This window comes from Gopherus evgoodei, chromosome 3 (assembly GCF_007399415.2).
Source record: "Gopherus evgoodei ecotype Sinaloan lineage chromosome 3, rGopEvg1_v1.p, whole genome shotgun sequence".
NCBI lineage: Eukaryota > Metazoa > Chordata > Testudines > Testudinidae > Gopherus > Gopherus evgoodei.
The window spans coordinates 156620268-156636374 of NC_044324.1; the positions used below are offsets into that span (position 1 = coordinate 156620268).

General features: G+C 39.8%; 1 protein-coding gene across 1 annotated transcript in view; it reads left to right on the forward strand.

The window, feature by feature from the left end:
• The window catches only part of CRIM1 (cysteine rich transmembrane BMP regulator 1), a 314546-nt gene that overhangs the window by 176627 nt on the left and 121812 nt on the right, over nt 1–16107 (forward strand). Inside the window, exon 6 of the mRNA XM_030557098.1 lies at nt 12014–12196. Coding sequence (XP_030412958.1) covers nt 12014–12196 — 183 coding nt within the window. The remainder of the gene's footprint in view (nt 1–12013; nt 12197–16107) is intronic.

The following is a 16107-nucleotide window of genomic DNA, read 5'->3' on the forward strand; positions in this document are numbered from 1 at the left end:
GCAAGTTTGATATAATGTGGGATCACCTATAACACGGTAAGATTTTTGGCTCCTGAGGACAGCATTATATCGGGTAGAGGTATATTTATATATCCAGTACAGTTAACCTTGGATTGCAATTTAGACAGTCATGCTGGCCCAATACTATCTGCTAATGGCTCTTCCTGAGTGTTATAGTCTCTTGATTTTGTTCAGAGCGCATCTCACCTCCTCACTGCATGCAGCCCTCTGTGCATTGCATATTGCATCAAGTATGAAGTGTCCTATATCTCTGAACACACTCTGCTCTATCTCCTGATGCCATCACTTCCATCTGCTATTGCTACCTTGTTGAACATCCTCGTTGTTTGTTTTTCCGTAGTTCCTGAGTGTTGTAAAAATGTGTATTATTAAAAGTCTGTCTGCAAAACCAAACTCTCCTTGCCTAACTTCAGCCCACAAAACAGAATTGCCCAATTGCACTGGTATACCTCATCTGATACAGGTAGAGCTCTAATGGTTTTATGAGCTTAGCTCGAACTCAACACTTCCATTAAGTTTTGCTTTTTCTATTAAACATAAAGGGAAAATTTTTAACAGTGATCTCTGCAATGTTAAAACAGAATGTGTGACAATCTAATGTGCTGATCTGTTGCTATAATTGATATAAAAGCATGTGAGGTTAGTCTGAAAGTTTTACACTATACTGGAAGTTTGATGAAGTTGAGACATGTATTGCTTTTTGGTATGTTATAGATGGAAGAAAACATTATGGAGTGTTGGAGTGCATTAATCAATGGTATTGTAGGCATTGTGGAGGTCTTATTTCTGTGCTCTTGATATTTTGGGTGGATAAGGTGTGTCCTGATGCAATCTTAACATCACTAAATGGAATTTTCATGTGTTAATTATACTGTGTATGCTTGTGTTCATAATATGTTTATATGTGTCTTTCTATATATAAACATTTTTTTAAACGGGAAATGGTATGTGTATATACAGCAAACATAAAAACAAAAAAGATTTTGCTCAGACTTTCAGAAGATACTCACTTATAGGCTGAAACAACACATGGGAAGTCACAGTCTGAAATGAGAACTTTTGAGAATGTTACTAGCCTAGTAAAAACTGGAATTATAATGCGTTGCAATTCTATAGTCCAGTGGCCTTAAAATTCCACATGCCCTTCTAGAACAGAGTGATTTTGTTGTTTTTTTGCTTGCATTTTTGTTTTTACTAGTGTTTAGTGGTGTTTGATAGAATTCACCTGCACTACATGGTGAATTCTAAGTCTCCAAGTCTAACTACAGTGGTTTCCATTAAAATAGTTACTAAAGTCCATTAAAATGTAAATAATTAACTTACTCTTTTCTTAGTGTAAGGAATGGTGTGAATACCATGGTACCATTAATTAGATAAGAGGCAAAACTGTAAATACTTTCACAGTGATCACTGTATGAAGCCTTCTGCTATTGTAAAAGGTATAGTAAAGTAATATTTGGAATATGCAGAGACCAGGATATTAAGTTAGGGACTCTAGAGTGATGGCATGGGCTTCCCCTAATACCAACTTGGCAGTGTGCAAAACAAGAAGTAAAGAGGGGAAGATGCCATTTTGTTATAAAATACTATATGTAAATGGTAGAACACCAAATTTTAACAATGCTATAAACTGTTCTAAGTTCCCCTTCCTCTCTTCTGTTCCCTTTGATAGATTCTATTTTCCCCATAATCCTGCATTTTTGACTCTGTTTACACTGTAAATGCCTGAGGATACCTAACCTATAGGTATTTACAAATAGGTATCCTGTTTCTTTAATAGCTGTGTAACACACCATACATTTATGGCACTTAATACATTTTTATTAGCAGTAACAGTAATATTGCATCTGTGAATTAGTTTTGTTTTAGTCCAAACTTCTGTTTCATTTTTGTGGAGAAATCTTTTGCAGATACAGAACTAAATGACTTACAGATAGCTTCAGCAATTGTCATCATAGGGAATATACAGTATGACCAGCAGTGATAACACAGTAATCTGTATTCCACATAGCTTTTTATTTGTGTTGATATGCTTGCAAGTCAACTAAAACATATTGTAGTATTATGATATTCAAAATTGCTAAGGGCTAATGCCCCAAGCATATATCACATTCATGTTTCTTCACTCACTGAATAGCAGAGTAGTTGTAAATACAAAGAACACACAGTACGCTTTTCAGTAGTATTGTTGATACCAACCTACAATTTTAAGCAAGCGATTAAAAAATCATGATTAATTGCATGATTAAAAAATTAAGCATGATTAATCAAACTATTAAACAATAATGGAGTACCATTTATGTAAATATTTTGGATGTTTTCTACATTTTCAAATATATTGATTTCAGTTACACCACAGAATACAAAATGTACGGTGCTCACTTTTATATTTTGGTTACAAATATTTGCACTGTAAAAACAAAAGATAGTATTTTTCAGTTCACCTTATACAAGTACTGTAGTGCAATCTCTATCGTGAAAGTGTATCGCAAGATATTTACATGCCAGATGTGCTAAAAATTCATATGTCCCTTCATGCTTCAACTACCATTCCAGAGGGTATACATCCATGCTGATGACAGTTTCTGCTCGATAACGATCCAAAGCAGAGCGGACATATACATGTTCATTTTCATCATCTGAGTCAGATGCCACCAGCAGAAGGTTGATTTTTCTTTTTTAGTGGTTCAGGTTCTGTAGTTGCTCTTTTAAGACTTCTGAAAACATACTCTGTACCTCATCCCTCTCAGATTTTGAATGACACTTCAGATTCTTAAACCTTGGGTTGAGTGCTGTAGCTATTTTTAGAAATCTCACATTAATACCTCCTTTGCATTTTGTCAAATCTGCAGTGACAGTGTTTGTAAATCCAATATGCTGGATCATAATCCGAGACTGCTATAACATGAAATATATGGCAGAATGCAGGTAAAACGGAGCAGGGAACATACAGTTCTCCCCCAAAGAGTTCAGTCACAAATTGAATTAATGATCATCAGCAGCATGGAAGCATGTCCTCCGGAATGGTGGCTGAAGCATGAAGGGGCATATGAATGTTTAGCATATCTGACATGTAAATACCTTGAAATGCTGACCACAAAATTGCCATGTGAATGCCTGTTCTAACTTTCAGGTGACATTGTAAATAAGAAGCAGGCAGCAGTATCTCCTGTAAATGTAAACAAACTTCTTTGTCTTAGCAGTTGGCTGAAAGAGAAGTAGGACTGAGTGGACTTGTAGGCTCTAAAGTTTTACACTGTTTTGTTTTTGAGTGTGGTTATGTAACAAAAAAAAAATCTACATTTGTAAATTACACTTTCACAGTAGATATTGCACTACAGTACTTGTATGAGGTGAATTGAAATACTATTTCTTTTGCTTATCATTTTTACAGTGCAAATATTTGTAATAAAAAATAATATAAAGTAAGCACTGTACAGTTTGTATTCTGTGGTGTAATTGAAATCAATATATTTGAAAATGTAGAAAAACATTAAAAAATTTAATATCAACTGGTATTCTATTTAACAGTGTGATTAATCACAGTTAATTTTTTGAGTTAATTGTGTGAGTTAACTGCAATTAATCAACAGCTCTAATCAGCTTTCTTCCTTTTCATTTTAATTAAGGTTCCTATTGATTGTAGCAATTTCTTCCAGGACTGTATCAGCTACCCTGCTGCATAGTAAAGGAATTCTGTCATTGGAGATTGTTGGAATCGTGTAACCTTTAATCATTTTATCAGCAGAAAACTGTCTTGAGTTTCACTTCCCTTCTGGCTGGCTGGGAGCCCATCGATACTGCTACAGAAAGTGCCAAAACTTGTCTATAAACAGACACTGAAACTCTTTGTATAGCTAGATTTACTGTGCAAAATGAATGTCTAGTGAGGATATGGGTTGCAAACTAAATGTATCTCTGATCTTTTCCATGGCCCTAATCAAAGACAGCCACCAGCTAAGGATAGCTTGAGAAATCTCAGTAATTCAGATCTCATTGTGGGCTGGTGCAGCCTACTGCTCAAAACAAAGTAATGACTGACCGAATCATTTGTATGAATGTTTAATTAATGTGGAATACAGTTGCTCCTAATATGGAGCGATACTCATATCATGGAAAACAACTGCAGCAGGTTAGGTAAGGCAAGGCCAAATAGGGAACAGATAAACCCAGAAGCATGCGGTACAAATAATTTAAGGAAAAAAGAACTTCCTGCAGATAGTCTAAGTTAAATGATAAAAGGCAACCGGGGTTCAAAAGGCAATTCAAAATCATTCTACTTCATAGGCAGGGTTTTTCCTTTCCACTAGGTGGCTCTGGCTTCTAAATCAATTCTGCCTGTAGTAGGAGATTCACAAGAGCTCATTTCTCTTTCAGGGCCTGATCTAACCCCTTATAAAATCAATGCAGAGATACCCACTGACACCCATGGGAATTGAATCAGACCAAAATTCATCCAGATAGTCATTCACACCATCTAATTTTGCACATTCCCTGAATTGAGAAAATACCACAGAAAAGGGATTAAAGAAGGAGCTCCATTATAAAGAGAATCCCCTCCCTAGTATCATACCTGCCTCCTCCCTAAATCCTGTTCCATCTGGAATCCCTGTTCCACCTATTTTCTTTGGAAAAAATGAGAAAAACATGATCATTTCATCTCCCACCCTCTCCATCTTAGTCTCTGAGAGGCCTGGATTTCCCCCTCTTACACTGTTGCTGCCATCATTCTCTCTTGTGCAGTGGTCTTGCCTTCTCCCACTTACCCTGCTCCGGAGTTAGTTCAAAGATCATAGTGAAGGCAGTAGGCTTTTTTTTTCTCCTGCTCTTGTCACTTCTAGTCCATCCCTCCTCTTCTGCTTATTCTTTCTTTGAACAATACCTCATCTGACATTTTCTCTTCTTCCATGTTATCTGTTTACCACTTGACTCTTCCCCTGTCTACCTGCCTCTCTGACTTCACCTCTTGGAGCACTGTCTTCCTTGCATTGCAATCATAGAATCATAGACCATCAGGGTTGGAAGGGACCTCAGGAGGTCATCTAGTCCAACTCCCTGCTCAAAGCAGGACCAATCCCCGGACAGATTTTTGCCCCAAATCCCTAAATAGCCCCCTCGGGGATTGAACTCACAACCCTGGATTTAGCAGGCCCGTGCTCAAATCACTGATCAATCCCTCCCGTGATGATTTTTCTTTCTATACTGATATTCCATCTTATCCCCTAGCTTCCTGCCTTTGCTCTCACCTGCAAATATGGATCAGACCTCCCACTTCCTAAAATGGTTGCTCATTGGATTTTGTCTTCACCAAGTGCTGCTTTCTCTTTTATCTTTCCATCACTGACTTCCTTTTGAACACGCTACATCTCCTTCAGCTTTGCTCACTAGCCCCCTCCTCTTCACTCTGCCACTTGTTCCTTCCATGACTTTCAAACTATCAGCATCCACAGATTATCTTCTGCTCTGAGCCCTCTCTCTCCTTTTCCCACTTCTTTCTCCTCCCTCAGCTCAGCTGTTGATCATCTCCACTACACACCCTTTAGCTTTCTATCACAAGGTCCATCCATCCAGTCCCCACTCCTGGCTTGTTCCCAACATCCATTTTCTGTACTCTTTTTACTGTGATGCTGAGTGTTTCTGGCAGAAGTCCAGTGACTTTGCTCACTTTCTCCAGTACCACTGAACTCTTTCCTTATTTAATTCTGTCGTCATCTCAGCCAAACAGCACTACTTCTACTCCCTTCCCTACACTCACAAACCGAGCTAACTCTTTACTACTTTGATTCCCTTCTAAAGGCCCACCTCCCCTTCTTGTCCCCTACTCCCTTGCTGCATAGCATCCTGCTGATTTCTTCAAAGCAAAAAACCCAGCAAGGTTTGATATGACCACTTTCCTCCACTTTCTCCTTTTTGTTTACGCCCTGCTCACTATTCCTTCTTGCTGTTCTCCACCTCCTGCCAGGGCCAGTGCTTCCATTTAGGCGGCCTAGGCAATCGCCTAGGGCGCCAGGATTATTGGTGGGCGGCATTTTGCCGGAGGGGGCGGCAGGCTGCTCTGGTGGAGCTGCCGCAGTCGTGCCTGCGGAGGGTCCGCTGGTTCGTGGCTCTGGTGGAGCTACCGCAGTCATGCCTGCGGATCGTCGGCTGCTCCTGCGGCTCCAGTGAACCTCCTGCAAGCACCACTGTGGCAGCTCCACCAGAGCCGCGGGACCAGGGCGCGGGGCGGCGAAATTGCTGTGCGCCTAGGGTGCTTAAACCCCCAGCACCGGTCCTGCCTCCTACCCAAGTGATACCATCCCCTCTTGCTTAATCTCCCACAACTTTTCTCTCACCTCTCCACCCCACTTTACCCTTCTCAGCATCTCAATCTCATCAGGTTCCTTGCCCTCCCAATATAAGCATGTTTTGGCCTTCCCTATATTATTAAAGAGAGAGGGGAAAAAATCCCTCCTCCTTGTCTCCTCAGCACCTATATCTAGGTGCTGTTACCTGCAAACATGACTTTAACTGCCATCAAACTGTACTACAGAATCTCTATGAAAAGAAATTCCATGCTCGAATAATAAGAATATAGTACTAGGAATAAATTGCTGACTACTTTATTGGGATGATGATGGTATTGTGAAATGCTCAGGAAGATTAGAGAGACTACATAACAGAATACCCAGTTATAATAGGGGTTGTTAATTATCCTCATATTGACTGAGTACATGCAGAGATAAAATTTCTAGACAATGAATGACTGCTTGTTGAAGCAGCAAGTCCTGCTGTTCACAAGGGGAGAGGCAATTCTTGATTTAGTCCTACGTGAAGCACAGGATCCGTTCCACAAGGTCAATATAGCTGAACCACTCAGTAACAGCACCCCTAACGTAATTACATTTAACATCCTCGTGGGGTGGGGGGAATACCTAAGAACCCACCACAATAGCATTTAATTCAAAAAGGTAAAGTACACAAAATGAGAGCTAATTAAATTGAAATTAAAAGGAATAGTCACAAGTGAATAGCTGTAAGCTTCATGGAAGCTATTTAAATGCTCCATAGTATAGGTTCAAACTAAGTATAAACCTCTAATAACAAAAAAAAACACCTAGTGATGGGACCAACTCCCCCCCAACACACACACATCCCATGGCTAAACAATAGAATAAGAGTCAGTTGGAGACAAAAAGACATCCTTTAAAAACTGAAAGTCAAATTCTAGAGACGAAAATATAGAAAGGGGCATAAATACCAGGAACTCAAGTGTATAAATATGATGAGGCAGGGTAAAGAAGAATTTAAAGAGGAACCTGCAGAAGACTGAAAAAAATATTGCTGTTAGTTTTTGTAAGTGTATCAGGAGGAGGAAGTCTGCCAATCATTGATGCCCCTAGACGATCAGTCTGTTAAAGAAGCACTCGGGGAATACAAGGCTGTTGTGGGGAAGCTAAATGAATTTGCATCAGTTTTCACTGCCTAGGATGTCACGGAGATTCACACACCTGAGCTATTCTTTTTAGGTGAAATATCTGAGGAACTGTCCCAGATTGAGGTGTCATTAGAGAAGGTTTTTGAACACATTGATAAATTAAACAAGAAGAAGTTACCAGGACCAGATGGTATTCACCCAAGAATACTGAAGAAACCCAAATATGAAATTGCAGAACTACTGTGATATGTAAGCTTTTGCTTAAATCAGCCGCTGTTGCAGACGACTGGAGGATAGCTACTATAGTGCTGGTTTTTAAAAAAGGCTTTCTGAAAGTTCAGGTACACTCTATTAATGATAGGGATCAATGGTCACTTTTCACAAAGGAGCGAGGTAAATAGCAGGGTCCTTCAAGGACCTGTGCTGTTCAACATATTCATAAATGATCTGGAAAAGGGGGTGAACAGTGAGGTGGCAAAATTTGCAGACAATTCAAAATTACTCAAGATTGTTAATTCCAAAGATGACTTCAGCGAGTTACAAAGGGATCTCACAAGACTGGGTGACTGGGCAACAAAAAGGCACATGAAATTCAGTATTGATAAGTGCAAAGTAATACATAGTGGAAAACATAATCCCACCCATATGTCCAAAATGATACGGTCTAAATTAGCTGTTACAACTCAAGAAAGATCTTGGAGTCATTGTGATTAGTTCTCTGAAAACATCTGCTCCATGTGCACTGGCAATCAAAAAAGCTAACAATGTTAAGAACCATTAGGAAAGGGCTAGATCATAAGACAGGAAATATGACAAAGCCACTAGATAAATCCATGGTACACCACAGCTTGAATACTGCGTGCAGTTCTGGTTGCCCCGTCTCAAAAAAGATGTATTATTAGAATTGGGAAAGTATAGAGAAGGGCAGCAAAAATTATTAGGGGTATGGAACAGCCTCCATATGAAGAGAGATTAAAAAGACTGGGACTGTTCAGCCTGGAAAGGAGGTGACTAAGTGGGGACATGAGATACATCTAGAAAATCATGAATGGTGTGGAGAGTGAATTAGGAAGTGTTGTTTACCTTTTCACATAACACAGAAAGCAGGGACCACCCAAAGAAATAGGGGTGAAATAGTTTTAAACATACTTCCTATTAAGATTTAGAAAGTACTTCTTCACACAACTCTGTCTACCTGTGGAACTCCTTGCCTTTTAACAGTAATTAGACATTCTTGACAGGGAATTTTCTGCTGTCCTAGCATCAGAGGGGTAGCCGTGTTAGTCTGGATCTGTAAAAGCTGCAAAGAGTCCTGTGGCACCTTGTAGACTAACAGACGTATTGGAGCATGCATCAACAGTGTGGGTATTCACCCACAAAAGCTCATGCTCCAATACGTCTGTTAGTCTATAAGGTGCCACAGAACTCTTTGCCGCGTCTGCTGTCCTAGTCAGGCATAGATTAAGGCTTCTCTTTGAAGAATTTGCAGACCATCTGGTTAGCTACACTCAGAAACAATGAAATAATGAACAAATGGATGAAAGACCTTTTTTATTATTAGCACTTTCTCCTTTTCAAGAAATAGTTTTTAAACTAGCAGCTCAGAGTACATACAATTGTAATATTTCACAAATGTTTTTGAATCGCTTTCTGTTGAGGTCATAGCTAGTTTCCCGGACACAATAGCTCTTATGGTATTTCCTCTTCTGGTCTCTCCCTTTTTCTGTTTTTTATAATATACCTTAAAGACAAAGAAACAGACCTATATAAACTAAACATCAGAATTGCTGAGAGAATCTGCTTCAACCTCCAAGTTTCACAGTAGTAGTCCTACCACATGCCTTGAGATTGGAGCTGAACATAGACACCTGAGTTCGGGATATTTTAAAATGTCACTGACATGCAGTAAAATCTTAAAGAAAACTTGTCTTAATATTAGAGGCAAATGAAGAGGGGAAAATCTCTAACCTCACAATTTAAGATGTTTCATTAATTTTACTGCTTTCTACAAAAACCTACTAATTCTAAATTTTAATTTTAATTTAATTATATGATACACATGTGTGCACACATACACACACAAAAGATAGTTAGGCCAAAACTTACATTCAGTTGGTCCCAGAGGGAAGTCTTGTGAACAAAGGTGCGGGGATGTGATCTTGGTGGCTAAGGAGGTGGACTTGCTGTATTCTGGACTAACTGAAGCTCTTTTAAAACTTGACGTGATCACCTATTTAAGATTCCAGGATTGTCACCTGTCTGTATGTCTCTGACTCAGAAATTCTAGGCTGCAATGTGAAGCAATGGAAACAGCTGCAAGCATGGTTGAAACCTCTTTTTTTTTTTGTTTAGAATATCACGAGGTTCAAAGATCACTGGGATTCATGATCTGTTATACATTGTTTTAAATTCACAGCTATTTTGACTTTTCAAATTACACCCATGCAGTGTACAGCTACAGTAGGTCATGTATATTTGCCATTCCAAGAGCGCCAAACCATTGTTATATCAGGTAATTCAATGAATTGCCACCACTACTGTACAGTGAAGTTGCATGCAACAGTTTTATTGATTGGATGAAGAGAGACTAGAGATTATGGATTACTTGGCCCAAATGCTACACCCATGTGATAGTATGGGCTTTCATCTGCTAGTGGTTTATGTATGTTAAGTTGAAATAGCCCATCTTGTAAGTTATGAAGCTGTACATCATCTATCCAGGTTCATGTATGCTAAAATGGGGAAATTGTAGATAGAAGAGTGTGTGTGTGGTGTGTCCAGAAGACATAAGGAATCCTGAAGGACCCCAAAACTGTGGACCAGTTTGATCAGCTAAAGACATATGCCTTCAACTAAGAATGAGATGATAGTGGTTGCTAGATATTCATCCTCTTCATGAAATAGTCCCAGTTTTTAAAAACTATCTAAAATGTTAATTTAAAAGTTCTACTGTAACATATATGGCATATACAGAATATGTGCTAATGTAAAGTGGTGCAGTGGTTTTGTTAATATGACTTTCGGATCACAGCATTATTCATGAGTTAGTGGATCATTTCAGATCATCACCATTCAGTCACACATTTTGATTGACATTTGTTTTACAGAAAAATTATATTTTAACAAAATTTTTTAAAGTTATTGGTTAATTTATATTTTTATATCCATCCACCTGTAAACTTAGACTGCAAGTAATAGTGGGAAACTAATTGTGGGCGGGTCTGTGATAGAAAGGAATGTTGCAGCTCATACAGCTGTAACTGAAACTTCTAAATGATATCTAACATTTAATAACATTATGGATCAGGCGTTGTGAACTAAGGTCCAAGAGCACTGCCTTCCCCTGGCTGCTCAGAGAGATGGCCCTTGCCTACCACGTGCCTCTCCCCAACTGGGGAGAACTGTCATTTTATCTCCTCTATCTCCCATCCCATCACTATCCTTGGACCCCTCAGCCTCCCTGCAACATCTACAGCTCCCTCCTGCTCTCCCTCACTCTCCCGACCCACTGTTCATAGTATCCCTGCTACTTGACACAGGCCTGTGTCCTGTCCAGTCCCTGAACCATAAAGTGACAACAACTTTGGCTGTGAACATGGCGTCAATCTCATTGAAAACTGTGGGAGGGTGGCAGCCAACTTCATTATGTGCAGCCTCACTTCCACGTGCAGATAGACTGCAAGGAAAAAGCAACCAACTTGTTGACAGCAATGGGAAATGGTGGTCATTTTAAATAAAGGAAAATGTGTCCGTTGGCAGCCTTTCATGTTTTCATAAGCAGAGTTGTGATAAAATCACAAGAGGTGGTAGTACTGATAACTTGTAACTAAGCAAGACTAGGAAGAACTGATCAACACCATTGTAGAGGGATAAGTAAATTTTAATTCTAGTCAATACTGGAATCATAAAGGTGCAGATTTTTGTTTATAAATAATCTTGCTGCCCTGGGAATATTTTTGAATAGTATTTAACTGTCTTCCTATTGAAGAAACAAACCCTCAAATATTTTATGTATTTGAAAGATCACAAACTTTAGGGAAAAATAATTGCTTTGGGGGGGGAGCTTTGTTTGATAAAGACATTAATTTCTCTCACTGTCTCTGTATCACTTTGTGTCACCAGCAGCATGAGTCTGTTAACCTTCAGAGTGGGCTGCAGAACTCATCTTTTTTCCCTTGCCTGTAATGAGCTGGGTGATGGGTGGTCGTGGCATTGGTTCTAGTGGAGATTCTGCTGGGGGCAAGGTTAAATTAAATGTAGTTGCTGGTAATTGTGGTCTTTGGATAATTGTTGGGCATATGTTTTTTAAAAGGATTCTCAAGAGCTTCAAAACCTTTAAGTTGGGTGCTTTTTCACTGTAAAGTAATAAAAATAAGAATAAATGGATGGCCATATTTGGAATTCACATTTTAAAATTACTTTAAGAAAGTAATTTCCTTTTTTTAGCACAGTATTTCGCCAGGGATTTTTGGTATTTTTGCTGGGGGGCAGATATTCTTATGAGAGAGAATTCTTCTTTGGTTCTGTTCAAAATTATTTAAAACTACAAAATCCACTTTTTTTCTTTACTACTTTCAGAAGTGAAACCAGCTTGCATATTTAACAGTGTGGAGTATTATGATGGAGACATGTTTCGAATGGATGCCTGTCGTTTCTGTCGATGTCAAGGTGGTGTCTCGATTTGTTTCTCAGCCCAGTGTGGCGAGCTGCACTGTGACAGGTACTATGTGCCAGAAGGAGAGTGCTGTCCAGTCTGTGAAGGTAATTTCTTTCTTAATAGTCACTTATTACAGCTTCTCTTTTGTCTTTAAGTGATGATGAGCACTCAGAGTCAATGTGCATTGTTGCATTTTGTTGTTCTTCTAAAGTCTTGGCAATATATAGTTGTTTTTTATCCAAATTATCTTCTACAGTTGCTGACTGCGGGGTTTGGTGCAGGGCTACCATTGTTTCCACTCCAGCCACAGCATCTCATGCCGGGTACAAGCACAACCATAATAAGTAAAAATGTCCTAATTCCTCCTGAAGGCCTTGTATTGCGGATGCTGCTGCTTGATTCCGTATCCACACAGGTAGATGGAGTGCTCTGTTGCAGAAGTCTCCCATTAATTAACACCATGCCAAAAAAAAAGACTTCTTTCTGCCTCCCATCAAGCATGACATGGATTTCTCTGCTTTGCATTTATGGCAGTTTATTTCCAAACTGGGAGAGCATATAGAATGCTCGTGGTAACAGTCTAACCCAGTCTGAGAGTGGGCCGTTCTCTCACTCTCTCCTGTTGACAGCCTTCTTTGCAGCCATGCTGCTGTGATCTCTCTCACTTCGGGTGACAGTTTCATTGGCCTAAAAAAGAATTATATAGGAGGTCTCACATTAACCTCTGGCTTGCACGAACATTGGGACAAGAAAATATTTGATGCAGCCTTTGCCAGCCATGTCTCCAAGGATGGCTACCTCTCTTAGGTGGTTGAGGCTGCCAAAACTTGAGTTTGTTGAGATCAGGAAGCAGAGAGAGAGCTCTTTGAGTTATTGGGTGGAGGGGTTGCCCCAGCCTTGTTCCTTTTTCCATTACGCTTTTAGAGGAGTTGATCCAGATGAGTTCTGAATTGCCTAGCTTGAGCAGCTGCTCCTTAACTAAAGTGTTCAGTATATTCAATATGTATTGGTTTGTTCCTGTAAAGTCCCTTAGGGTTTAGGTCTTGTGTTTCTTTCAGATCACTTGTGAGCAAGTAAGATAAGCCAGGATGCTCAATTTAACCGTGTACAGATTTATACACGAGGAGGCTGGAGACCAAGCATTCTCAGAGGAGGGCCTTCAACAAGGAAATGGCTTTCTCCCTTTGATCTGACAGAAACTCATGTTTATCGAACATCAGAGCATGCTGTGAGACTCCTTGGTTTGTCCCGCTCTGACTGGTGGGTTTGTGTGAGGGGTTTTTCATGGTTGTAGGATGTGAATGTATATTGTCGTTGTCTTTTGTGACATGTTCCTATTTAGTAATTTATTAATACACATGTGTATGACTAAGGGCAGGTCTACACTAAAAGCGCTACACTGGCGCTGTTGTTCTGCGTCTGGTGAATACACTGTGCCAATGGGAGAACATCTCCTGCCAACATAGCGCCAGTGTGAACAGCGTTAGATCTCTAACTGGCGTTGCTTGGGAGGGGTGTCTTTTTCACACTCCTGAGCAGCAGAAGTTAGATTAATTTAAGCAGTAGTATAGACATGCCCTATGAGTTGAGATCTGGGTTCTGTTCTGAGCCCAGCTGCGAAATTAGTGTGTGATATTGGGCAAGTCCCTTAAACTTTCTGTGCCTTGATTTTTCCATCTGTAAATATGGATTTTTCAGTTTCCTACATCACACTAGTGGTGTAAGGATGAATTCAGTAAAGTTTCTAAGGTGCATTAAGATATATAGAAGAAAGGGGCTCTAAAAGTTAAATGTTGCTGCTTTTGTTACTTAGCTAGAAATATTTAACTGACTGCAGGTTTTCCAGATATTTAAAGATATAGTCAAGTATTTAATTACAGCCTGGAGAGTACTGAATGTGGCAGGTGACAATATACTCTTTCAGTGTTAACTCTGGATCCAGTCATGTAACCGTTGCTCACCTGAGTGTGTATTTCTTACTCACATGAGTAGTTCTCTTAACTCAGTGGTTCTCAGTCAGAGGTGCGCACAGGTCAATCGGGGTAGGTCAGCTCATCTAGATATTTGCCTTATATGGTGTTTCTCAACCTGGGTATCATGACAGGTATCGTGGGACAAGTTTAGGGGAGTCACAAGTTCAGGGCCAGCGTTAAGAGGTGGCAAGCAGGACAGTTTCCTGGGGACACATGTCACAGGGGGCCCTACGAAGTTAAGTTACATGCTTCAACCCTGGGTGGCGGGGCTCAGGCATCAAATACACTGAAATATAAGAACAATATTTATATTCCAATTGATTTATTTTATAATTATAAGATAAAAATGAGAGAGTAAGCAATTTTTCAGTAATAGTGTGCTGTGACACTTTTTTGTGTTTTTATATCTGATTTTTGTAAGCAAGTAGTTTTTAATTAGGTGAAACTTGGGGTATGCAAGACACATCTGATTCCTGAAGCGGGTATAATAATCTGGAAAGAGTGAAAACCACTGCCTTAAGTGGGTGGGGTTTTTGCTTCAGTGGGACTGCTTGTATGCCTAAAATTTCCAGGATTAGACCGTATAAACATAAATAATATATGTCAATCGAAATTAAACAACATTTGATTAATGATATGGAAACCTCTCTTTCTGGAGATTGTATGGTATGTTGATCACTTGTATCTAAATGACTCTCATGCACTCAAACATAGGGGCAACTTCTCTGCCATAGTTACGCCACAAAGAAGGTGGCCCATGATCTCTCATGTTTACTGAAAAGTTGGTACTACATCATTTGTCAGCTAGTTTTTCTGACGAATGGTTCAGTACTGTGTTAGACTGCTTTTTAAAAAAAATCAGCTTTACCTTTCCTCATCTGAGACACTGCAAATGGGACTGCTAAGTGAATTAGTTTTTATTTTCTCTCAGATGTTGCGAGTTAGGATATCAGATACTTCAAATGGAATTCTCTTGGCGTGGCTGGTTCCTGGTAGACAGGATACAATAGATAATGATTAGACAGTTGTCAGCAGAACCCCGTCTCTCGGGTCTGGTTTTTAGTCTCAGCTGTTTTTTAATTTGGCCTTGTCTGATACAACAGTCAGGCTCTTGCTTCATTTGCCTGGTTGTCTGACATTGGTCTGGCTTGCTGCTTATATGCTTCCTTTTCTGGTATGGCTCCCATATCTTTGTCAGGGAAGTATGGTCTCTAGCTTTTCAGTAACTGGCAAGCCAATTACTTGTTCCCTTCTTCTATAAATCCCTTTTGACTCAGTGTCCTTTTGGATGAGGTTAGATGGTTGGCTCTCTCTAAGGGATTATAATTTTACTACTTCTCTTGGTGTGATGGGGCATGCCCTGCTCCTGTCGTCTTAGCTGTCATACATTGTTCGTTGATCTTCCTTTTGGAGATATCACTCTGTAGTTTATTTACAGTGCTTCGTCTCACCACCTTTTACATACTCATACAGCCATACTATTTACACAGACATTCAGCACAACTATCTTTTCTACCCAGGTGGTAGAGGTGGGAAAAAGTCTCTCCACACAGAGAGCTCCCTTTATCAGACCCTGCTAGCATTTCTCTCTCTCTTGATTCTCCTCCATTGTGCACTTCCTTCTGCTGCTCTTTTATGCAGTCTCCTTGTTAATAGCTAAGGAGCTCATAATTTACCTGGCCCCAATCTAATCTGGTAATCAGGAACTTCCTTAATCAGGCTGTCTGGGGGGACTAATTGTTTAAACAGTGACCAGAGTGCTAGTTCAGTTGCTAATTTCCAGCACTCTGTTGCAGTTAGGGGTTGTAAGAGGTTTTATACCCATCTTAATAAATCAACTTCTGTCCAAATGACACACACCAAAGTTAGCTGTCTCAGTTGCTTGTATGATAACGTTTTTCTTGAGGAACAACGTTTCCTCAGCTCTCATCCACTCACGCTCCTTCTCTGCCTGTGCTACAATGATGTCATCTTCATCTGGACCCATAGGAAGGAGACTCTGGAAAAATTCCGCCACGATTTCAACAGCTTCCACCCCACCA